The 25403-nt window shown below is 33.8% G+C and overlaps 1 protein-coding gene across 3 annotated transcripts in view; it reads right to left on the bottom strand.

Moving 5' to 3' along the window:
- PPP1R12A (protein phosphatase 1 regulatory subunit 12A) overlaps nt 1-25403 on the bottom strand; it is a 130649-nt gene that overhangs the window by 17029 nt on the left and 88217 nt on the right. The window contains exons 10-20 of one of the 3 annotated variants that reach the window (XM_081130558.1): nt 24385-24509; nt 16602-16817; nt 15320-15405; nt 14398-14502; nt 13141-13308; nt 12580-12756; nt 9981-10071; nt 8564-8764; nt 8151-8319; nt 6268-6389; nt 2883-2948 (exon numbers count right to left, since the gene is read on the bottom strand). In XM_081130558.1, coding sequence (XP_080986684.1) covers nt 2883-2948; nt 6268-6389; nt 8151-8319; nt 8564-8764; nt 9981-10071; nt 12580-12756; nt 13141-13308; nt 14398-14502; nt 15320-15405; nt 16602-16817; nt 24385-24509 — 1526 coding nt within the window. The remainder of the gene's footprint in view (nt 1-2882; nt 2949-6267; nt 6390-8150; nt 8320-8563; nt 8765-9980; nt 10072-12579; nt 12757-13140; nt 13309-14397; nt 14503-15319; nt 15406-16601; nt 16818-24384; nt 24510-25403) is intronic. The other 2 variants (XM_081130559.1, XM_081130560.1) reach the window with 2 other exon arrangements.

Genomic DNA, 25403 nt, shown 5'->3' with positions numbered 1-25403 from the left:
TTTATGTTTAAATAATCCAGTCATTTCCTTGGAAATAAATTTCTAGAAGCTGAATTGCTAAATTTAAAGGCATGAACTTTTTTGTAAGGCTTCTGTATTGCTAAACTGACCTCCAAAAAGGATACATTTATTACAGTCCCAAAATCTTATATGGAAATGCCTATCTCAAAATTAATCATGCCAAATCTGGGCATTATTAACTATTAACCTTCACCAATTTTACTTTTGTATTATGTTTTTGATTATTGAGATTAAGTGCATTTTCAAGCTTACTGGTCATTTGTATTTCTTCTTTTGTAAATTTATAAATTTTATATATTATGCCCCCATTTATTTTTTCACATTTATATAGTACAAATATTAACCCTTTAAATGTTAGAAAAAAGTCTAAGATTCTCTACCTTTAGCTGAGCAAACAACAATGCCTAAACTTTAATAAGGGTGTCTTTTCTGCCATATTATAGCTTTGTATTTTTAAATAATCAAATCTGTTAATCTTTTCTTTATGGTTTCTTGCCTTAGTGTCATATTTAAATTCCTAATTACTAATGTCCTTTGCATGGTAAAATTTTTGCCATCCAATAGCTTAATGAAAGCAAATCATAATATTCCAAGCAACAGAAGCCCCATTTTTAAAATAATATTATAATAAAGTAATTCAAATTTTCTGTGATAAAATTTATAAATTTTCTTTAAACTTATATCCTGAAGGCAGACAGCTTGAGCTTCATATGCAGTTTAGAATTTTCACAAACCTTTTGGCATTCGACATAATGCTTTTCTTTGAAGAAAAAAATACATGCCATGCCCTGCTGGCATGGCTCGGCGGTTGAGCACTGACCTATGATCCAGGAGATTGAAGTTTGATTCCTGACCAGGGCACATGCCCATGTTTCGGGCTTGATCCCTGGTGGGGGGCGTGCAGGAGTAGCCCATCAATGACTCTCTCATCACTGATGTCTTTGTCTCTCTCTCTCTCTCCCCCTCTCCCTTCCTCTCTCCGAAAGCCATAAAGATATATTTTTAAAAAGAAAAAAGTACGTGCCAGAAAACATTTTTCAGGTGGTTAACTTAGATTTTATAAGCTCAATAGCAGTTTTATCAAACACAATTTTGAGATGATAACACTATTTCAGAAACAGCACAGAAGAATTTTGCTGTTTATACTTTTTCACAGAGAAGTAAGGGCTAATTGTACAAATTTTCAAAAGGAAAGCAGCACACTTGTTGGGCAGAAGTACTTTTCTAGGCTATTGTAGAAGACACTGTGGGTGTGTCTTCTACAATAGCCTCCTTCCTCCTTTTCCTCCTGGGCTAGCAGTCACTGGGGGTAGGTGAGATGGTATTTGGCCACATTAGTAACAAAATGGCTGTAACATTGCACTGGTAGGCGTCCTCTGGCCTAAACCAATTACTACAATCCCAGCCCAATGAGATAAACCAGCCTGAGGGTGAAGCTGACATAGAGAGTTATGTACTATAACTGGAGTGCAATAAATTCTCTTTAATTCAGTTTGCGTTGTGTTCTCTGTTACTTGTAACTGAAAAAATGCTAGCACAAAGCAAGATCCAAACAATCCTCTATTTAAAATGAACAAAAACTGTTTAAATTGTCTGAAATTAAGAAAATATTTCTTCTTCGAAACAAAGTTCTATTCAACCTTATTGCAGCTCACGTATAATTTGAACAGTACATATATCAATATATTTAAAAGTCACAACTATGGAAGCCAGAATATTTTTACCTCTTATCCTAGTCTGGTGGGATGTGGGATCTGTGTGTGATAAGGCAGTGAGAAGTGTGAGTTGGGGGATGGTTTACTAAGTTCCTCTCACTTGTTTACCTGTCCAAGGTTTTTCCTTGAAAGATGGGAATTCATAGGGTACCACAAGGAAAGAAAGACGGACAAGTTTATAGAATAACTGAACTGGGGAACTGCTGACAGTTGATAGGCAAAGGGTTTTAAAGTGACAAAATTTTAGCCCTACAAATTAAGTTACTCTTAGAAGTAATTAATTTCTCAATCTGTCAGGTCACATAAAGACAAAATAAAAGTATGCTTTGGGTCAAAATAGGCAAACTTGGCCCCAAAAGTAATATCCACAATCCCCATGAGTAACCAACTTCTGGTCACTTCACAGTACTGCAGTTCCTTGCTGACTAAAAGAAATTTTAACAGCTCTAAGTCAAAATGAGGGAGATATGACCAGAATGCCATTTCAGGGGAGGGGGAGTAGTTGGGAGAAACTGTCATTATTTGCTAACTATAGCTATGCAACCTCAAGTTTTCAAGCTTGCCTTAGTTTCTTCATCAGTACTGAGAAAACTACCCTGTTCAGAAGATTGCTGGAAAGATCAGTTGTGATAATCAATGTAAAAGTAATTTAGAAATACTAAATTTCTAAACAAATGTGAAGAAAATTAAAAAGGTGTATGGTCTTTTCTAGAACACTACTCTATCATTTACAAAACTAAAATCGGGGTATGGTACGATATCCACTACTCATGGATATTCTTTAGATACTTTTCTTTGGTCAAGAATACTATTCTTTTTTTGGTTTTCTTTTCAACATTGAAGACTAATTTACGCAGAAGAAACTACATCCACTTAAGAGTATACAGTTTGATGAGTTCTAACAGCTGTGTATATCCAGGAATCCACCACAATCAAGATTCAGAACATTTTCATTGCCTCTAAATTATTCTTTGTGCCCCTTTCCAGTCCCTCCACACCTGATCTCAGCAAACCACTGATAAGTCTATCCCCACTATGCAGGTACAGTGTGCAGTAACTGTATTGTATGAATAAACATAAACACAACTAAAAAAGTAATAGTTAGAAAATATGATACTTCTAAATACAAAAAGTAAAGGTTTTTACCTGAGTTTCTCTCTTATTCGATCCCTCTTCTGTATCTGATTGTTGTTCTTGTTCATTTTCATCACTCTAAAATACATTACCAATTTATTTTTAAAAGTTAAGATATACTTCAAACAGTTGATATTTAAATGCTTTAGGGCTTTTCTAATTTAAAATGAACCTTGAGAATAATCTACCAGGGAAATGGATCAAAAGAAACACTGATTTTTAAGTGGGAATTTTTTCTACCTTACCTAGAGGAGGCCTATTTGTCTGCATGGCATAATCTTAGTAGTTTAGTACATATGGTGAAGAAAGACCATCTACCTAACACCCTGATTAGGGAAACACTCATATTGGGATGAGGAAACTGGAGGCTCAGCATGAGATAGAAGATATTCCATTTTATATTGTAATAATATTTCATGTACTTTAATAGTCAATATAAGTACTATTTAGCCATTTAACTATAATGAGGCAGCAAAAATAGGAAATTCATTATCATAAGCAAGAAAAGCTATATTCTATAAGCTTGGCAAGATTTATGCAACAGCCCTATTATGTTTAGGTAGTTTATCCATCTGGAAATTCTTTGGGAGTTCATAGCCCACGAAATAGAAAAAAATCAGTCTCAGCAGGTTAAGAGTCTGGAATCCCAGACTATGGGAATACCCTATTAGAAGGTCTTGAACATCTCAACAAACCTTAAAGGGTTGAAAGAAAAGGAAGTTTGCATTCAAATATACCTGTCTTGGGCTCACTATAGAAACACCACAGACTTTAAAACTAGGTCATTCTAGATTCACATTAGTATAGCTATTTTCAGCTATGTGACTTAGGGAAAATTTAAGTTACCCTGAGCCATAGTAACCTTATACATAAAAGGATAAAAACTTTACAGAATTGCTCTGAGGATTAGAGAGAATCTGTACAAGCTATCATTTTGGTACCTAGTAAAAAGTTATATGTGGACACCAAGCTGGGAACAGGAGAAATCAATGCTGCAGCTGCTATTATTATTTATTAATATAAATATATTAATTCCATATCATGAACTAATTGTCTTTATGCATTGCAGTTTCAGGGGAGAACAGAGGAACTGAAAATAAAAGAAGGGGAGGGGGAGCTCAGAGGTCCCGAAAAGTAGTAACTAGAAAAAAAGGAACCTAATAATACAGTAGAGCAAAAAGCTGCCCAAGTTCACACCATCCTTTCTTTGACACAGCCCTTGGTTCTTTTTGTATGTTGAATGATATAGGTGTGGCTCTGAAGGGGAAAGGAGAACTGTGGCTCTGATGGCTGATTAGAACACAATTCAATGCAGGCTCAAATTAAAAGTATGAGAATTGCCAGTATGGGTCTCAGGGAGGATCCTTGTAATCCAGAGACTGGAGTTGAAGGGAGAACTGGTCTGAATAGCACCGGGGAAAAATAAATACTATATTGTAATAAATACAGCTTTGCCTATGAGACTCCTAACATGTATCAGTTATTCAGAAGGTGAAACAGTTTTAAGTAATAAGTTACTATGTCAGGGTGCTGAGACTGTGAGGTTTAATCTCACTGTTATTAAAATGTCAATTACAACCAACCATACATCATGCACTTCTGATGGAGGACAGAAATACCTTGCCAAAGGGATACTGAACCAGGGTATGACCATTTCTTTACCTGCAACTACCAATTGACAGGAAAAAAAAACACTACACTTCAAGAATGTAGGAAGCCAGTTCATTAGAAAACACTTGTAACAAAGAGAGAGAGGGAAAAAAAAAAAAGAGGCTGGCCGGTGTGGCTCAGTGGTTGAATGTCGACCCATGCACCAAGAGGTCACAGGTTTGATTCTGGGTCACGGCACATGCCAGGGTTTCAGGGTTGATTCCGGGCAGAGGGCGTGCAGGAGGCAGCCAACAGGTGTTGATGTTTCTCTCTCATCCATGCTTCTCTCTCTCTCCCTCTACCTTCCTCTTTTTCTAAAATCAATTAAAAAAAAAAAGGGATGGAGGGAGAAACTTACTTATTGAAAGAGACTTTAAAGAGATAATTAATCATCATGTATGGTCCTATTTGACTCCTAATCAAACCAGCAAAGCAGAAAACCACAAGAACAAACTGTTTATGGCATATTTGGATTAACTGGACATTAAAACTGACTGAATATTTAATATTAAGGATTTAGTATTAATGTATTTAATAATAGCATGATCATGGTATTGTGATAATTGTGATAGCATTGTGTTATTTTTTATAATTATTTAAAAAAATGTCCTTCTCTCTTAAAAATACATACTGAAATTTTTACAGGAAAAATGGTATGTCTAAGATTTTCTCAAAATAATATGGGAGTTGGGGAAGTGGTGAGGAAGTAGCTTAAATAATGGTACCTGGGGTGAGGTCATTATACTTTCCTGTTAATTTTGTATATTTGAACTTTCCTATTACAAAAATTAAAAGAAAAAAATGGAAAAAAATCAAGAGGTAAAAAACAAACAAAACAAATTATGCTTTCCTACAACAACTATACGTTGTATTGAAACAGTATAAACTTCTCATTAACAGAGCTACCCCACAGTTCTTTTTCCTCCTGCATATGAAGAGCAGTGCCAGACATACAAGTAGGGATCAGAAAAAAATTAAATTCTATAGGATAATTGTTATAATTTGGTAAAGCACTGCTTCTATCCAGCATCACTGGAGATGGAAATAATTGTTATATATATATCTTATAATCATGTTCATGAAAATGGGATTATTATGTAAAGCATCTTTCTTTTAAGAACCTCTAAGATAAAAGAGCAGTTTAGTCATTATACAATAATTGATAAACCTGTGCTGAGCTGCAGCCATTATTTTTATTCCAAAAGAGCTCCTATATTTAAGTAGTTGTTAATTATCCTTTATAAAAGAACTTTTCCTATTTCATAACTTGGCTCAACAACACATAGTGATGATGTAAAGAGTATATAACTTGAGGCATGTAAGATATTATTAGTATGTACTTTTTTTTAGTATTTATTTATCTTTATTGTTGAAAGTATTACAAATATCCCCCTTTTTCCCCACTGATTCCCTCCACCCTGCACCCCACCCCCAGTCCTTCACCACACTACTGTCTGTGTCCATGGGTTATGCATATATGCATATATTAGTGTGTACTTTTGAAAAGAAGCACACTAGCCCTTGCCGGGTAGCTCAGCTGGTTAGCGTGTTGTACCGATAAGCCAAGTTTTCAGATTCATCTGGGTCAGGGCACATACAAGAATCAACCAATGAATGCGTAAATAAGTGGAACAACAAATCGAAGTCTCTATCTCCCTCCTCTTTCTCTAAAATCAATTAAAAAAAGATTTAAGAAAAGAAGAAAAGAAGAATACTATCAAGGAGTTATATTTTAGTAGGTTCTCACATCTTGCGTCCAGAATGAAACCCCAGTGGATCGCCTTTTCTCCCTCGGTCGCCGCCGCTCCCTGATGGACTTGGGCTGCGACTTGTCTTCACCTTCCTTCTCCTCCTCTCTCTTCTCCCCCTCTGTTAAGGATTACAATGTACCACATGGCAGTATTTTGCAAGGCAAATGTAAAAACAGTTCTAAATCAACCTTCTTTGTGAAGCCTCCTAAAATTCGCTAATCATTATCAAATTTTGCCCCTCAGTGTTCCTGCAACACTTGGTTTAAACACGTATTAGTATCTCTCACCAGATACATTCTTCAGGATCAGGACAAGAACTCATTTTATTACTGCATTTTCCTAGTGCCTCAAACAAAAGTTTTGCTCAAGAGATACACTTATTTGCTGAACAGAAAATAACTAAATCCTAAGAAGAGAATGGAGATCTACTTATTAATGTCTGGCAGGAAGAGAATTACTAACCCAGCCAACCCTTTGTGAAAACTAACCGTTCTTAACGGTGGAATAGCTAGTAGGCATCATGTAACTCTATCAGTTTCTGCTACTACCATTCCTCGTACTCGTTCAGCAGAATAAAAACGGTATTCATTTCATTAGACAGCATCTAAGAGCAAATACTTTTTTCTGAAAAAAATATTTATCTTTATTAAAAAAAAAAATCAATGTAAAAAAATATTAGCCTGAAAATCTGTCCTTCCCAGGACAGTTAAAATGGCTTCAGACAAACATACTACAAGAATATTATTAGGGCCTTTGAACATGCTTTAAGAAGTTCACATAGATGGAACAAAGAAATGATTTTTCAAGAGCTCCTTGTATCATTAGCAAAGAGTCACAGCAAAAGACAACCCAAAATTATAGCATTAAGAGGGGTTTTAAAAATTATTTTGGGAATCAGTTTAGAGCAAAGATCTCAAACTCCAATGCCTAGAAGTGGCAATCCAGACAATAAGAATGTATAAGGGGGCCAGGAGGGCACTCTTCCAAGGGACTGGAGGGCTGCTACTACTGGCTCTAGCCAACTGAGGACATGTGAGATTTCAGACCCAGTGATGCCAAATCTTCCAATTACTCAATAAGACAGAAAGCTGAACTATTATGCAAATATCCATAATTTTAAATATTGATTAAAATTTTTTATAAACATTATGTGGAACTCTCAACTTAGTGAATTAAAAAACTGAAATATCTCAATGACCAACAAAAGAAAAGCAGCTGGAAATTAGGAGAAATTTAATCTTCTGAAGTCTATCCTATATGATTACTGCTATTATCATGACTAAAACTATAAGATTTTGCTTGTAAAACATAAAATGCCTACAATTAGGAATAATTTTACTTAGTACCCATCTCTGATTTAAAGTAGAAATTAATTAGAATTTAAATAGAAAGTTTACATGAAATAATAGGAAACACTAATAGTGAGCATCAGGACGACAATACAGTTGGGGGGAAAATCTATTTCTCAAGAAGCAAGCATAAAAACAACTTTGTTTTAGCAAGGACATTATGTGTGTTAAGGGACTTTAGTTTAAATCAATTTCACAAAAATCACGTAAAAGATATGATATACATAACAGGTAAGAAATAACTAAAAGCACTAATAAACTGCTGCACCCTTCTTCTATACTGACTTTTCTATATTGGTAGACATCAAGATTTTTGTGGCACTTTAGGTTATAAAGACATATCTATCAGTGCCAGTTCATATAATTTTTTTTCCATTTTCTACTCTTCTCATTCTCAACTATCTTATCATTTAGGTAGAATGACTCCCAGTTTAGAATTTTGTTTCTTTTCTGTTGAAATATTAATTAGGAAAAACCAATTTAAAGGATTATTTGAAGGAGAAAGTTTTTTCAAAATTTGGTCTTCTTACCCCTTTCATTTTCTTTTGTTAATCCTCGTGAGTAGGCAGAAGTTACACCTACAAGACTATTGGGCCTATTCAGCTGACTTGAGGCATAGAGTGAACTGCTCATGGTAGACAGTGTAGAGGATGGAGTGGTTGAACCTGAAGTCGACACTGATCTGTAACGCTGGTAGGTCTGTGGAATATGAGATTTAAAATTCATTTTCAATATTAAACACACTTAAAAATATAGAGCACTTAAGTTTATTTCAATGGAAAAGTAATGTTCTACTCATATCAAAATAGTTCGGATTTCTAATTAAAATCCTTTTGAATATTTTGCATATGGCGTGTTGGTATACGAATCTCTCTTGGATTTTGAAAAATCACAAAAATTATTCCTACCATTTGACTCAGCTGTGTCTTTGGTATACTATTACCTCATCATATGTTCTGGAGTATTTTTGCTTATATTCATCTTCTCTAGGTGTTTCTGACTCCTTTTTTTCTTCTTGCTTCTCTTTATCCTGTTTTTCTTTTTCCTCTTTTTCTTTTTCTTCATTTTCTTGTTCTCTGGTTCGGGTAGAACGACTTCTTCCTATTGTTTTTTCAGCTTCCTGAAGATCAGTCAATGTCACCCCCTACACACAAAAAAGATAAGTTTAATTATGAGGCATATTAAAGCTCGTTTCAAAGGAATACTTTATAAGTAGATAAAGTAAAAGTGAATGTTAAAAGCCAAAAATGCATCTTTGGAATTGGTTAGCAACTGAAACAATTTCTACTTAGCAAGTCACATTCATTCTATGAAGAATCATCAGGAACAAGTATAATAATAGATGTAAAAAAAATGTGTAAGAAATTATCTCTATATTCAAGTAACAAAGTAGCACAGGAGATGACAGAAATGCCATGTGAATATAAATATTTCCAAAAAGTTCACCAAAAGAAGAAAAAGCAAAAAAAATGCAGTTTATATATTTAATTTATATGTATTTATGTTTTTATATATGTATACGCACACAGTAAAGAAATAATTTTGAAGGTTAAGCCTTGAAGAACAGGTTAGATTTTAAGAAGTAAAAGTATAAAGACAGAAAAATATGTTAAAATTTTAGCAAATAGTTTAGCTTGATATGTGGGTAATGGTAAGGTTCAAACAGCTGAACCAGGATTTTGGTGCTCAGTTCGAAGAAAGGAAAGGCACAAAGGAATATATGGAATATAATTATAATGGCAAGGAGGAGCTAATGAGATGATAACTAGTCTGAGTGACACTTTTCTCATACTTGCACAGTAACTATTTAATATACCTAATAGACCTATTCCCAACTCCAAATATTCACGGAACTCTTTGGTAATTATTAGAAATCACATGATTAATTCATTTGAACACTTATCAAATACTTTGTGCCAGATACCGCATTAGGAATAAAAAATACTCAGAGGTACAAGGCTATGCTAATTAGATAAAATATAATATTAACAGTGTAACCATATAAAAAAGGCTATGGAGGAGTACTAAAGCAATTTTAAAAATACAAATATTTTTATTGATTTTTAGAGAGAGAGGATGAGAGAGGGAGAGATAGAAACATTGATGTGAGAGAGAAACATCAATTGGCTGCCTCCTGCATGGCTCCTACCGACAATTGAGCCCACATGTGACAGGGAATCAAACCGGTAACCTTTTGGTGCACAGCACAACACCCAACCAACTGAGCCACATGGGCCAGGACTAAAGCAACTTTCACCTTTAAAGATTTACTCACATTATATATTGACATGAATATATTCACAGAAAAGTGAAAAGGTAATTTATTTTTTAGTTTTACATATTGCAAACATTAAATATACCTGTGTTGATCTTCTAGACTGTCTTGCTTGTCTAGATCTTGCTTTTCTTTGGGATTCAGACTCTTCATCTCTAACAGGAGTGAGGTATGATCTACAGTAATATATAATAATTGTTAGTTGGAGATACAATACCTATGAATGTTATTACATACAAATGTGTGAGTGAAACATACAAGTTTAGCATTTTAATAGATTTTAAGAAAGTGAGTCTTCAGAAAATGGTTGCATCCACTCTGAAATTCAACAATGCAATCTGATAATTTTTTTAGATTAGATAGAACTAATCATATTAACAGATCACATTTTTCAAATTCTTCCTAACTACAATTTTTTAAAAACTATATAATGTCATTTCTCTTAGCCCCCCTTTTGATTCTCTGCAACACCTTCCTGGTCATATGTCAAGTTTTCTCGACTATGTCTTTACGGTACAGTGTTTAGGACTGAATGCAACATTCAGGACACAGGATGACTAGTGAGTAAGCAGCACTCCCTGCATTCATGTCCTTGAGCATTTATTAATAATGTTTTTGGCAGATATCGCACTCTTGTTCACACTATGAGTTCTCTAAAAATTCAAGTGGTTTTTATACATGAACTGCTTTAAAATCAGCATTATTCTTGGGTAACTGACTTTCTGATATAAAGAAGAGAACTTAGCATTTATCTTTATCTCCATTAAATTTCATCTTATGTATCTAAATCTATGTTCCATCCTGACTTAGGACATGCATAATTTTAAAAGCATGCAATCTATATCAAGACTTAAATAATTTAAGAGTTGAACAGCAAAGATAGGACAGGTCCTTGCAAAACAAAAAACTTTTCTCCAATGATCAATATTACTTCAGAAGTTTTCTTTCTGTATTGCAGGGCTCTGTCTCATAGTTTTCATTCTGCCTATACATCAACTCTCTAGAGTTTTATGTTTTTATGTATTTATTTTTTAATCCTCACCCAAGGATATGCTTATCGATCCTAGAGAGAGGGGGAGAAAGAGAGAAACACTGATTTGAGAGAGGAACATCGATCAGTTGCCTCCCGTATGCACCCTGACTGGGAATCAAACCCGTGACCTTTTGGAGTACTGGACGACACTCCAACCAACTGACCACACTGGCCAGTGCAGTAACATAATGTCTTGCAGTCTGAAAAGACTATGGAAATGTAGAAATACTTAAACAATGAAAGAATTTGCTATCATGGGCCACCTATCTAATGCTAGGTTCTCCTTTCTACTCTACCTTCCTAAACTTAATCCATTGGAAATCTTAACCAAAACAGGACTCCTCATCCAATCAGATCAATAAAAACAGGAAAATTCTAAAATACAGTGGAATTTAATTTAGTGTGCATGGCAACTTTACATAATATCCAAAAGTACATATGAAATGGTACCTAAAATAGTATAAATGTGTTGACCTAATGTTTTTCAGCCACAATATATTCTTAAATCATCATATATATATATTTTGGAGGCAAATTTTCAACCATATACATTTCAAAAAAATTAATGAAATTTAATTAAAAGACGAACAGAAGAGGCCAACAATGTATTCGAAATTGCAAACAAATACTTGACATGAAACAAAACACAAACATTAATATTACTGCAAACATCATTGAAACAAGGTAAGACAAACAAGTTAACCTGCTCGGTATTTTAATAAGAAAATATCAGGTATGCAGCTAAATTAATTTTGCAAGAATAAAATATAATAAAGGTTACATTTAGCTTCCTAAGATTTTCTTCTTTCTCAAGAGGGAAAACAAAATTCAAAGCTAGGGACTATGAATGATATAGAAGAAAGAAGACTGGACCGACTCTTTTGTAATCTTGGGTGTAGCTTTATCTCTCACACTAACTATGTAAAAGTGGAAAAGTCACTTAAATCTCTCTGGGTCTTCACTTTCCTTCTGTAAATTGAGGATATCACAAAAGATAACAGGATAAGTTCCTTTCTACATCTATGATTCCATACCACTGACAGAAGAACACAAAATAAACTCATAAGACCCTTAAAAAGATTTAATTAATGAGTGCCTTCTATATATCAGAATTAAAACTAAGTAAGTGTATTCAACACAGTTAAAATTACTGGGCTTATACATATGCACAAGAAGCCACTTTTCACCAAGAGAATCTTAAAATGAAATTCTCACAAATAACAAAAACAGTTTAACATCCATCAGATTTCTTAATAATGAGGGGGAAATATGAGAAGAATAAAAAACCTGTTTTTGTCATGTTGCATCTGGTTTGCCATGAGTATGATTATATGTGTTTAGATTTTTGTCACAAAAACATTTTGAATTAAACCAATCATTAAAAAGAGTAAGACTGGTTAAGTAAGAACTGTCTGGCTCACTGCCTTTAAACAAAAACATCAATTCTGTTCGAGGCGCGTTAGCAAGCCTGAATGCTAATAATGGCTAATTATATCAACCTACATAGTTCTGAGCCGATAGAAGTTGTATCAGTTATTAACCTACTGGAGAGATGGTCACCAGCTGCACAAGATGAACAAAACAAAACAAAGCAAACAACTTTCATCACTGGGCAAGATACAGCAGCAGTTCTAGTAGGACCTTTACACACCTGCGTCTCTCCCTGACCTCTGATGTGGAGGAGACAGTGCCGGCAGTAGTTGTAGTCAGGGTTGTGGTAGAGGCTGCAGCATTTACGACAGTTGGAGCAACAGGAATGGTCACTGCCGTAGGAACACTGTCCTTTTCTTTTTCAGTACTATCCTCAGCCCACAAACGATTTGAGGTACTATAGCATCACAAGCAGCAACACAAAAAAGAGAAAAGGAAAACAGCTAAACAATGAAAGCACTTTCTAGCAGCTGAAAACGTGTGACTACAGGGATGGATTTTTTAAAACACAAGGCAAGACATCTTTCAACTATGAACCAAAAAGTTCAACCAGAGCTGAGAAATTTATATTTTAAGAAGCCTCATTCAAGGGAAGTTTGTAATTCAGGAATCTAATTTTTTTCCCCAGACATGCATCACAGCCTCTTTTTGGAACCAATTTTTGTTTGTGATTTTAACAAGGTAAATGAAAAAATCCAGAGCCCACAATCTTCTAAACAAAAACGCATGCACATACATAAGCACACAGTAGGCCTGAACACAAAATGTATCTGTGACTCACCTGCTTTGTGTGCCTGCTGAGGAAGAACCCGTTGTAATCTTTGTAGTAGTGCTTGTGCTGGAAAGCAGGCTTTTCTGAAGCCCAGCTGCAGAGGTAACTGTTGGTGTTGATGTGGTGCTTGGAACACTAGAACTAATCAAATCATCTTGTCTTCTACCAAAGGAGCAACTAAAGGAAAGAGTCATATCTATATAGGATGTGTTTGTATGTGTATTCTATAGTTAATGTCTATACATTATACAGATTCACAAGGCTAGGGAAAATCTAAAAAACTGTGTTCCTAAATAAATACACCACCAGCTCCAGCACCAAGAGTTGCACCTACAACTTGCTAGAGTCTAGATGATTTCACAAATTTGGTAGTGTATCATTTTACTGCCTCCCCACCTCCCTCAACAAAACTCAAAGATGATCTGATCTGATAGTTTACATTTTCTGGAACTGTTCAGACCATATGGTCATGCCAGGCTAGGTCTGAGAAAAACACTTTGGTTTGGATTTACTCAGGGAAAGTTCAGCCTTTGACATTTTTGAAGAAAATTGTTTCAGCGATGGGTCACATCCTTAGGAGTGATCCATGACTATATCATACTTGTCTTTTACTCTATCTTTTGTTGCTTTCAGCCAAGAAATAACTTATAGACCCCCCATGATATTACCAACATTCTAAAACTCAAGGCATTTCTATACCTCTGAGTCCTAAGACAAGTGAAAACCTCACAGGTCACCAAATGATGACTAGGTCAATTAAAACACTGATCTATTTCAACTGCTCCAGTCAGTTATATAAGGAGTTCCTTTTTACTATGCTACAATCCAAAAGATACTTCATAAAATATCTAATTTAATTGTATATATATATATATATATAGCAGGTCCTTGAATAACGTCGTTTCGTTCAACATCGTTTCACTATAACATTGAACAAGATGCTGTAAGAACTTAACTCTTGTTTTATATCAATTAGCGTATGGTAAAATTGGTTTTGTCATATGTCATTTTGCTTAAAGTAGTAGAAACTGCTGATGACATTATGTGAGGACTCGATGTAATATAATAGGAAGGCATTGGTAGGAGCAGTTTCACTCATCTTTAAATATATACTCTGTGTCTTTAAATGAAGTTTTATTTAGACAACAAAAGATGTATTTTTAAAAAGCACGTATTTTCTTATATGATATTAAATTGAGGAGTCCAAACCAACTGCCTCGTCTTTTTATAAAACACGTGAAAGTTACTTAAGAATTATGTTACTACCTTCTGTGGTAAGTTGGTCCTTCATTAACTGAGCTATTCCTCTTGAGATCATCTTCCCATTTTCTCCTTGTATAGGAACTACTTGTTCGCAAACTTGAAGAGTCTCTGTGGAAAGAATACCTTTCAGATTCTGGTAGACAATTTCTAAACAGGGTTAATAAAGCTGTACATTAATAAACATTAGTAGAAAGAGAAACTAGAAAAAAAACCCTTGGGAAAACACTTTGGAATATTTATGAAGAAGTGGAAGTAATTGCAGTTCTAAAATTCTATCCCTAAAGTATAATCCTATTTATAGGGGCAAAATTAAGAATGTTTACAGAGGTTTAATTTATGATCACAAAATATTAGACAATTTAAATATCCATAGTTTGAGGAGGGGAAATGGTTACTTTAACCTCAACAGATCTACTCTAAGGAACATTATGTACTTACAAAAAACAATGCTTATTGAAAAAATATATTAGCATCTAAGACTGCTTATGCGATGTTAGAGTAAAAAAAAAAGTCAAGATACAACTTTGGAGGTTGTAACATGACTACAACTATACTAAAAAGCTCTCACACTCTATGTGGTAAGAAGTAGGAACAAACAAACTAAATCAAGTAAGGGCATTTCCCCATCCTTCTTTTTTCTCCTTTTCTATGTTCCACATATTTAAAGAGTGTGTACTAGTCTGTGACCTCATCTGCCATCACTGTCTCCTCACTCTGTTTTCCAACCACATGCCTTTTTTTGCTGTTTCATGAGTGTACCAAGCCAGAACTTCCTCAGGAGTCCTTGCTGTTCTATTAAGAATAGCCTCCATATTTTCCCACAATCCACATCCCACATAATTAAAATAATGTTCATGCTTTAACTCTCATGCTGGGTAATAAAGATTTTATAGTAAAGACATAAAGCAAATCAGGATGAATTCACCTGTTTTCTTTCTCTTCAATGTCAGATGTACTGGCTAGTCGTCTTGGTATTGTAGGTGCAACATATGCAAGCCTAGTTCCTTTCTCCTACACAACCGGAAAAAACACATGAGTGAAAATAAATCAGTGCGCACTGCCAAGAGTATTTATTAAAGAAGAGTATTGAACAATGTACAATTACACAGCCATCACAGTTTACTTTACAGTATTTCCATAGTTCCTAGCTAAACTCTAAATTGATGCCTATCAACAGTTAAGTACTACAAGTACTAAAGGACAGCTTGTTCAAACTAATTTTCTTTTATCTAGAATTAGATAATATTCATTCTAACATCAGAAAACATTGTTAGACATAAGTTGACATTTTAATGACTTTTTCTAAAACTTCTGTAACAGATCACTTAAAGTAATATAGTATCAGAAAGTAAAATATCCTTTTTCTTCCAGAGAAATAAGTTCTCAAATATGGTTCACTAATTAAGTCCCAATCACTTATAATACTTACATAAGGTATTTATTATCTTGATATTCTACCATTTAAAATATTAACATTATAATATTCAAAACAAAATTATTTAAATTATATATCTCCAAGTATGGTTTTGACAATGGCATGTGATACATTCCTACTATGTTGGAATCAACATATGTTGGAAACAACTGGGTGATACATTTATACAAAATAAAATATTAAAATTACTTGATGAGAAATTCCATTTCTGAATTTCTGATACAAAGAAACAGTTCTACATAGAGGGAACAAACTGTATAAAAAAAAGGTCCAAGCACTAAAAATGCAGTAGAAAATAAATAACCTAACTATATAAAGTAACACTGAATGAACTGTGATACAGCCTGTGTGATGCAATTTAATACTGCCTTTCAAAAATATAGTTATTAAAACTACTCATGAAGAAAAAGTTGCTTGTGATGTATCAGATGGAAAAGCCGGTAAAAAAAAGTTGCGGATTCTAGATAAGTGCAACTTATGAGTATAATCACATCCTAGAATAAATGTGTTCCTAAACTTAGGAAAACTTATCTAATCAATAAATAAACTCGCTCCTTGATATATTTTATTGTAAATTCTCAAGTAAGATAAAGGGTTCCTTTGAATACAGTCTAATCATATCTAATGCTTCCATACAGATACATGTTTAAGGCACATGAATTAAGCTGAAACATAGATCTAATGATACAGAGTAAAAAATCTAAGAGATCTAACGTTCCTAGAAAACAAATCATTAGAGTTTTTAAAGAAACCAGATCGTGAAATTGATTACCTTTTCTTTATTATCCAAAGAGGAGGAAAGTCTAGGACTTGAAGCTGAACGCATAACACCTGCAGTGTCTTTTTCTTTCTGAGACTCTTTAGATGCTGTGATTTCTGCAAGTGCACCATAACTGCCAGTCTTTCTAAGTCCTAACCTCCAAGATGCAGGAGACTCGTCTTTTCTCTCTTCTTCTTTGGAAGAAATTTTTGTAGCTGAGGTTGGAAACTGTTTTTATTTTATTTTTAAGGAAAAGAAAAAAGAATCATCAAGACATCAGTCCTTAAGCTGGAAGTAAGTTTACAGAAAAATATGTTTAAAATTACAGTTAATTGTTTCAGGAGAAACACTTTTACTAAGGAGGTTAATGTCTTAGTCAAAAGTGTAAAGATCTAAAAAGGAATGAGCTACCTTTCCAGAAGTTAGATTTAAGAAAACACACTCCACACTTTATATCACACAGAAAAATTATGCCGCAAATACAAAGAAATGAGCACACCAATAAGGACTTAAAACCATGCATCTTTGGAACCAATATTCATATTAAACTTGTTATGTTGTAACCTAATATAAATCCTTGCACATAGAAATGCCTCACCATAGATTTTTCACCCTTACTGGGCACAAGAACAATGCCAGTTTTGCGCAAGCCCTGCCTCCATGATGCGGGATCTACTGATTCCACCACAGGCATGATAGGAGCAATGAAATCATACTAAAGCCAATTAAAATAAGACAGTAAAGAGATAAAGATTGAAAGCATGAAAACAGAAAAGGAAGTTATGAAAAAAACATACTTTTTCTTTTAAAAATTAATTTTATAATAAATTAAAAACCAGTAATTGGGTAATAATCCAATCTTTAAAAGTCACCGGGAAAAAGTTTCACTTTCAGCATGAAAGAGTCTGAAAGAATATAACAGAGAAACTTCTAAAGCAGTGAAAGGCAGCATATAGAGCAGATAACATTATAGAATGTGAGTGTACTACTGCACTTGAACTTTGTTTTTATTCATTTATATATTTAGGTTAAAAACTTTTAAATCCAGTAAAATCAACAAAAAAGTAACAAGTGATATATTTTCTAGTTATATCTTCAGTAATATTTTAAATATCATAACCTTATTTTACTCTCTGTTTTTTTCACTAAACATTAAACATTTTAACTAACAACTTTGTTTGTACAAATACTTATTTCATTTCCAGGGCTTTCCTTCCAATGGCCTTAAAAATGAAACATCTGTTATCTTTAACTAGTTCACATCACCAACTTCACTTACAAGATTTAAATAATCACAGTGAAATATAGATGGGTGAATATAGCAACTAACTAGTTGCTAAAAACATAGGACATGGATATTTTTTTAAAAATCCCTTTCTTCAGCCCTGGCCAGTGTGACTCAGTGGTCAGAGAGTAGGCCCATGTACAGAAGAGTCACAGGTTTGATCCCTAGCCCATCCAAGTGCATGTGGGAGGCAACCAATCGATGTGTATCTCTTCCCCCCCTTTCCACTCTCTCTAAAAATCAATGGAGGAAATTACCTCGGGTGAGAATTAATCAAAACAAACAAACACCAAAAAACAAACAAACAAAAAAACAAAAACACAGAAATCCCTTTCTTTCATATTTTTTGCCAAAGTTTGCTATAATTAGCAGTTTAATAGAGCTTGTTAAAGCAGCCATGATGTTGGAGGGCCACTTCATAGACAACACTGTTATAAGATACCTCTGGCACTTACATTAGCTAATTCCTATCAGTAGGGCTAAAAACAGACACATGATATATAACATTCCCCAAAGTGTGCAATGAGGCATTCCAGGGGACAGAACAAAATCACAGCAGCGCTATGGGATATTTTAAAGCTTTGAAAGAAACACAGTAACATCTGTTGGACACTGGACAAACTGTCATTAACTTATTTGCACTTAACTATTTAATAAATGAAACAAATAGGTATTTCTTTCAGCCAAGTGGCACTGCGAAAAAATAAATTAGTAAAACACTAGGGGTTCCATCTACTGAAAAAGCTCAGGAATCTCTGTAATATTTTATGCCACATGACAGGCACTGAGGTTATTAATTTCTGAGATTAAAGTCATAGTCCTCTAGAACAGAGGTTGGCAAACTCTTTTCTGTAAAGGAACAAATTGTACATTTTAGGCTTTCAGACCTGAGTCTCTGTTGTAACTACTCATCTATGCTGTTGTAGCACAAAAGTAGCCACAGGTAATCCATAAGTAAAAAACGTGGCTGTGTTCCAATAAAACTTGATGTAGAAACATTGAATTTATGTCACAAAATATTCTTTTGATTCCCTTTCCCACAACCATTAAAAAATTTTAAAACCATTCTAACTTGTAGGCTATACAGAAGCAGGTAGTGTGGTCCAGCTTTGGCCCACAGGCTATGGTTACCAATCCCTGCCCTAGAACCTCCCCCAAACTGGAAACAAATGTTATTTCTCCATGATAAAATGATCAGACAGAAGATAACATTTACTGAATGCTGTAAAAGAAACTAACACTTAACAAATGTTTATTGGTGTCAGGACCTAAGCGAAATGCTTCACATGGGTTATCTCATTTAATTCTTACAACCACCCAATGAAATACTACTATTACCACTTTAGAGTTAAGAAAAAGGAGGCAGTATTTTCAATTTTGAAATGAACATTTATTGCACTATACTGACTGATACACTTCCACTCTGTGTAACATGAGTTTGCATTTAAGTTCAAAAGCACCTTTCAACTTTATTTGATGTGTAAGTGAACCTCTCTGACATACTCAACTAGACCCACTCCCTGAAACTCTTATTTTGGCTTATATAATAGGACACTATTTTGACTTTCCCATTCTTCTGATTACATCCTTTGTTTTGGTCTTTTCGTTGTTGTAAATAGCAAGTTTCCTTGTCATAGCCTTGCAATGTAAGTACTCCAAGAGTCTATTCTCAGATCTCCCATCTTTCCTTCCAGTTTCTTCTCCTGGGGGGTTGGGAGTAGGATGTGCTCTATTTCCTCAGGCTAAATGTTAATTGCATTCAGCTTATTCTCCAATTTGTTACTCTCTAGCTCAGTCTGACTCCTAAATTCCCATTCTTGACCATTCCTGAATTTCTATTTACCTTTAGAAAAAGAACAAACAACTTAATAGTTATAGTTCATATATTTCACCATTTAGTTTAGGGCTCTACATTACTTGAATGAGCCTTAAATCAATGTGGTTTTAATCAATGGTTTGTTCTTTAAATGGTTGTTAATACTGTAGATAATCTTACTGAGGGCTATACAAACAGGAAGGTGTGGTATCAAACTTCAGGTTTAAACTGTTTGAAGCATTACAGACATTCATTTCACAACCAGGTTGTATAAAAATATTGGTTGGGATGAGACTCACTGCCTTTTTAGTGAAATTTATTAAATCCCCATTCCATTCAACAGGCACATGTTGAAAGAGTGTTGTCATTGGTGTTAATGGGGGAATTTGTCCCTTTATTGCATTTGGGCCTTTTGTATCACTCTCTTAATATTAAATTAAACGTGCCTTGAAAAAGAAAGGACTATCTAGAATGATAATTGGAACCTAAAACTCAACATCTCTAAAATCAAATACCATTATTTCCAAACCATCTCTTAGTTCCCTATTTCATTTAATGGCACCAATAATTTCTTCAATTGAAACTTGTTAGACATGTTAGACTTTTTTGTCATCTTTCTCCATTTACAAATTAGGTGCCAAGTCTTTAAATTTCCTCTCCTTTACAAGACCACTACCATTTCTCTAGTTTATATTCTAATCCTGGGCAACTTCAGTGACTTTCTAATAAATCTCTCAACTAGCCTCTCACCTTCAAATGCAACTGTACATTGCTATCAAAGTAATATTCTATAAAGCATAACTCTCTCATGGCCTTGTTCAAACATCTATAATACTCTACTATCAAACTGTAAAACAATGTTACTGTAGTAATGAAGACATTCCACAATTCGGCTCTACGTTTCCTGTTTTATTTTCTATATGCACCCTATAAGTCAATCAAACTATACAACTCATTTTTCATGCAAAATACTCCACATTATCCCTACTTGGCTCACATTGTTTTCAACTAACTGCACAAACCTCCCTTCTCTGTTTGGCTGAAATACTGCCTACTCATACTTCAAGTTTATCTCAAATGTCCTAATTCCATTACCTGAAATCAAATATTTCTTCCATTTTTAACTATAATTCTACATTTGTACACTTTTATTGGCATACTTCATACACTGAAAGCACACAGTATTTTATTATGATTATGCTTAATAATTAGATTCAATTAACTAAAACATTTAATACCAAGAAAATTCTAATTTTTACTGCTTTGTAAAGAAAAATAGTTTACACTTACTGAAATCTATGTGCATACAGCAGAGTAGGTAATCTTTTTCAGAGATACCAACAATATTTATTTTGACTATAGAGCGATATAAGTTTATTGTTAGTTAAAATTTTAAATAATAAAATCAAACTAATGGTTTTATAGCTAACATTTGCACAACTCATAGGCCTGATCTCATTGCTACAGAAACAATTCTTTATTTTTAGCTCAAGAAGTTGAGACCTTAAGGGAAGATCACTTAAAATAAATACATCCATGTTTCCCTGTAGTCACCCCCAGTTATTATGGAATACAAATGATATTTAATACTGTTTTAGAGCTTCCTGGTTTGTGATCTATTTCTTGTCATAAGCCCATGCGTGTGTGAAGGCTGGCTGTAGTTTATGGACAGGTGGAGGAAACTAAAGAGCTTAAGGTAACTTTGTCTAAATATCAGAAGCAGAGTACTGAGTGAGAATCTAAAAATAGACAGAACCCACAACTGTAAAATCTTTAAGGATGTATTTACAAATTAACAACTCATGTAAGAAAATTTGTATCTCTTAGGTCTCTAAGTTACAGAAAAAACCTTGAAACAAACTTAAGAAAAACTATAACGCTAAATTGAAGTACATAGTCCAGGTGGTGTGACTCAGTGGTTGAGTGTGGACCCCATGAACCAGGAGATCGAGGTTCGATTCCCAGTCAGGGCACATGCCTGGGATGCGGGTTGATCCCCAGTAGGAGGCATGCAGGAGGCAGCCAATCAGTAACTCACTCTCATCGGTATTTCTATCTCTCTCTCCCTCTCTCATACTCTTTCTGAAATCAATAAAAATACATATTTAAAAAAACACTGAAGTACATAAAGTAGTAGTGAACATAATAAGAGGCTTAAAAGTCATACAATAGCCAGTCCAGGCGTGGTTCAGCGGTTGAGCCTTGACCTAGGATCCAGGCGATCGGGGTTCGATTCCCCATCAGGGCACATGCCTGGGTTACGGGCTGGATCCCCAGTCGGGGGTGTGCAGGAGGCAGCTGATCAATGACTCTCTCATCATTGATGTTTCTATCTCTCTCTCTCCCTCTCCTTTCCTCTATCTGAAATCAATAAAGATACATTAAAAAAAAAAAAGTCATACAATAATGATAAAACGTTGCTCCATCCATTAAGGTAACACTTCAAATTTTTTGTACACCATGACTTTATTGCTTTGAATAAAATTTGGCTAGAAAACCTTAAAAAACAAAGACTGAAATAATATAATTTTCAAATTAGATTAGATCAATTTAATTACAAAAATCAAAAGTAATTCTGAATAAGAATTTTATAAGCAAACAGGTTATTAGTTCACTAATCTAACAGAGTTATTAAGCGTTTGCTTTCAATGAAGATAGTTGGCATAAATCAAGAAGTAAATTGCCATAAATGTAGGACTATGCTTGAGAAAAACATAATTGATCACAAGTAGTTTACTGTCATTGTTTATCTGTGGTAAGAAAGACATGGCTTAGCTAAATACTCAAAAGAATGACAGCCAGGTTATTGGCCAACTATTCCAAGGAGATGGAGCTTTTTGGAAACTTTTGATAATCCAAGTTCTAACAGATAATAAATCAAAAGAGCTAAAGTTTAGCATTCATTGAAGAAGTATATAGGGGTTCTAGGATTAAATAGTTAAAGTAGCTTGTGGTGACACCTGTTATGTATGGCATGATAACCAAATTCTGCAGACAGGCTGCTTCTGGAAAATTCCACTTTAAAGCATATATAATTATAATCATATGAACATGGGATCTAGCTGATTCAAGAAGCCCTCAGTTCTAGACTATAGAAGGTTAAGACAACTACTCATTCATATACTTTCCTGATACTCAAGCTGTACCAATGAAATCCATAGATTTTTACCACTAAGAATTCACATTATTGATTTCCTTAGAAAAAGTTTTAGAAGAGGCTTATTACAAAGAGTATAGATTAAAAAAAAATTCTCTACTTTATGATTTTAAAAGATTCATATTTTGACCACTTGGAGCCAAGTCCAAACAGTAGCAAGACTGACACTGTGATAGAAACATTATAGGGATTTAACATCAGTCCTCAAACCCAAGCAAACCAAATGTCAGACAAGTAACAAAATAAATCCAAAGGCAGAGACATGACACAAAATATACAATCTCCGAGTGCACCCTTGATTTGAAAAACAAAACAAAATAAAAAACAACCAAACGGTTAGAAAGATGTAACTATAACCAAAGGGAAATTGGAAAAATCTTGAGTATGTTCTGTGTATTATTGAACATAGATAATAGTATTATATCAAAGTTAAATTTCCTAAGTATGATAATTTTAGTGTGGGAGTGAAAGATAATGACTTTGTACTATGAGACACATACTCAAGTATTTAGAGGTCAAGTGTTATATTGACTGCAACCAATTCTTAAATGGTTTAGCAAAAAAAAAAAAAAAAAAAAAAGGTATGTGTGTAAGTCTGTGCATTGTGGGTTTGTGTGTACATACAGAAAGAGGCATGAGTATGTTCCTTAAAGATAAGGGCTGGTGGAAAAGAAGCCTTTAAAAAGAGACAAGTAGGTAAAAAAAACAGTAACATAGAACTCTTAATTAATCTTTAATTTGGGTTTAAGGAAGTAGAGGTTTTAGAGAAGCAGGGAAAAAGAAAGTTTAAAAATATCAACACACTAGTTAAAAAGCACTGTTTGGTGGAGAAAAGGAAGCAAGGACAGAGAACACATGGAGAACAGAGTAAGGGAGGAAGAAATGACACTAACATTTTGTCACTAGCCAGGCTCTCTCAACTAAAACTTTAATGTTAACTTACTTAATTGTTTTTATCTTTTTTTTTCTTTTTTGACAGATAAGGAAGATAGTAACTCACTCAAGGCATAAACTTACAACAGGTGGGGTCAGAGCTAATCTCTGGTTTGTCTTCAAAGATCACGCTCTTACTGGTATGCCATACTTGCATGCGTGGTGCTTTGTATTGAGTTAGAAAATCTAGATTCTAGTTTTCGCATTGACTCGTGCTTAACTTAATGCTCATGTGAAATTATCAAAATGCACCTTTACTTAACAGAGATAAAAGAGTTTTGAAAATCTGTGTTTCTCGAAGTTTTAACTGAAATAAAAACTACCATGATTAATTTTCATATGAAAATTTTAATCATTCTACCGTTTATTTCTGATATCTATCAACTATAGTATCAACTGCAAAAAGCATAATGAATATAATATGACTATAATATAATATGATTCAGAAATCTGGTCAAATTAAAGAAAGAAAAATATATTCTTATTTTTAAACCTTAGATATTTTTGGAATAAACTATAAAAACTGAGAACTGTCTTAATACTTTAGCCCCAATGGTACTTAAATAGAAGATATGTATTTTTAGCAAATGCAATTTAGGCTTACCTTTTTTATAGGTGATGTAGGTGTTGCCTGACCAGATGACACAGTAGGTGTTGTAACAGCTACAGGAGCTGCTTGTGTACTAGAAGTATTGGCATTAGTTACAGAAGCCATGGGCTTTGTCTTATCTATTTTAATTAAAAAAAAAAAGAAGAAAAAAAGAAGATTAAGAGTTAAGATTCTATATGAACTTGGTTTCAATGGCTGGAATAATAAAAATTTATATTCTATTTGTTTTAAGGTTTTATTAATTCAAAGTCTTCTCCCACTATTATTATCATCCCTTTAAACAAGTAAAATTTTTAAGGAGTTTCTAGAAATGTTTCAGTATGTATGCTAACGTAAATAAAATAATATGAAGAAACACAATAAAGCTTCAAAAAATAAAAAGCATAAACAGAATCTTACTTTTGCACTTTTAACACTGGAAATTTAAGAAATCTCTTAAATTAATATTTAAAACTTGAATGCATAAATACAATGTAACTAAAAAAATTACAAGAGCTGTGTATTTTCTAATGTATAAACAACTTATATACCTAAAACTGATGAATCTTCTTTATTCCAGGAAATCTAAAAGTGCTTTCTGTCAATAATCAGCTTAGATTCCTGATAAAGGTATGCTTCAATGTCACAAAGAGCATGCCTTTTCACCTCTAAAAAGTCTATAGTTAAATGGGCATAAGATCAGGTTAAAACTCTTTTCACAATGTATCAAGACAATTTCCAACTGATAATGAATCGCTTAGAAAAAGATTTTTGAAAATATTAGAAAAATAGATCTGATGCTAGAAAAAATTCAGACTGTGTTTGAACAATTAAGTCAGACTGGCTTTTACCAAAAAGGTCATACATAATTTAAATCTTTATATTAACTGTAATTTATAAATGAACTAGAAAAGTTTACTTTCCAAATGATCAAAGGTCATTTTATCTAGTTTTAAAGTATTCATTTAGTTTCAAAATGAGGTAGGATAGATATCCTTCTATACTTTGAAGAACAAGTATCGTGCTTTTAAAGC

Source organism: Miniopterus schreibersii, assembly GCF_964146895.1.
Source record: "Miniopterus schreibersii genome assembly, chromosome: 2".
Taxonomy (NCBI): domain Eukaryota; kingdom Metazoa; phylum Chordata; class Mammalia; order Chiroptera; family Miniopteridae; genus Miniopterus; species Miniopterus schreibersii.
The sequence above is the reverse complement of the archived record's forward strand: the minus strand, read 5'-3'. Positions and strand labels throughout refer to the sequence as shown.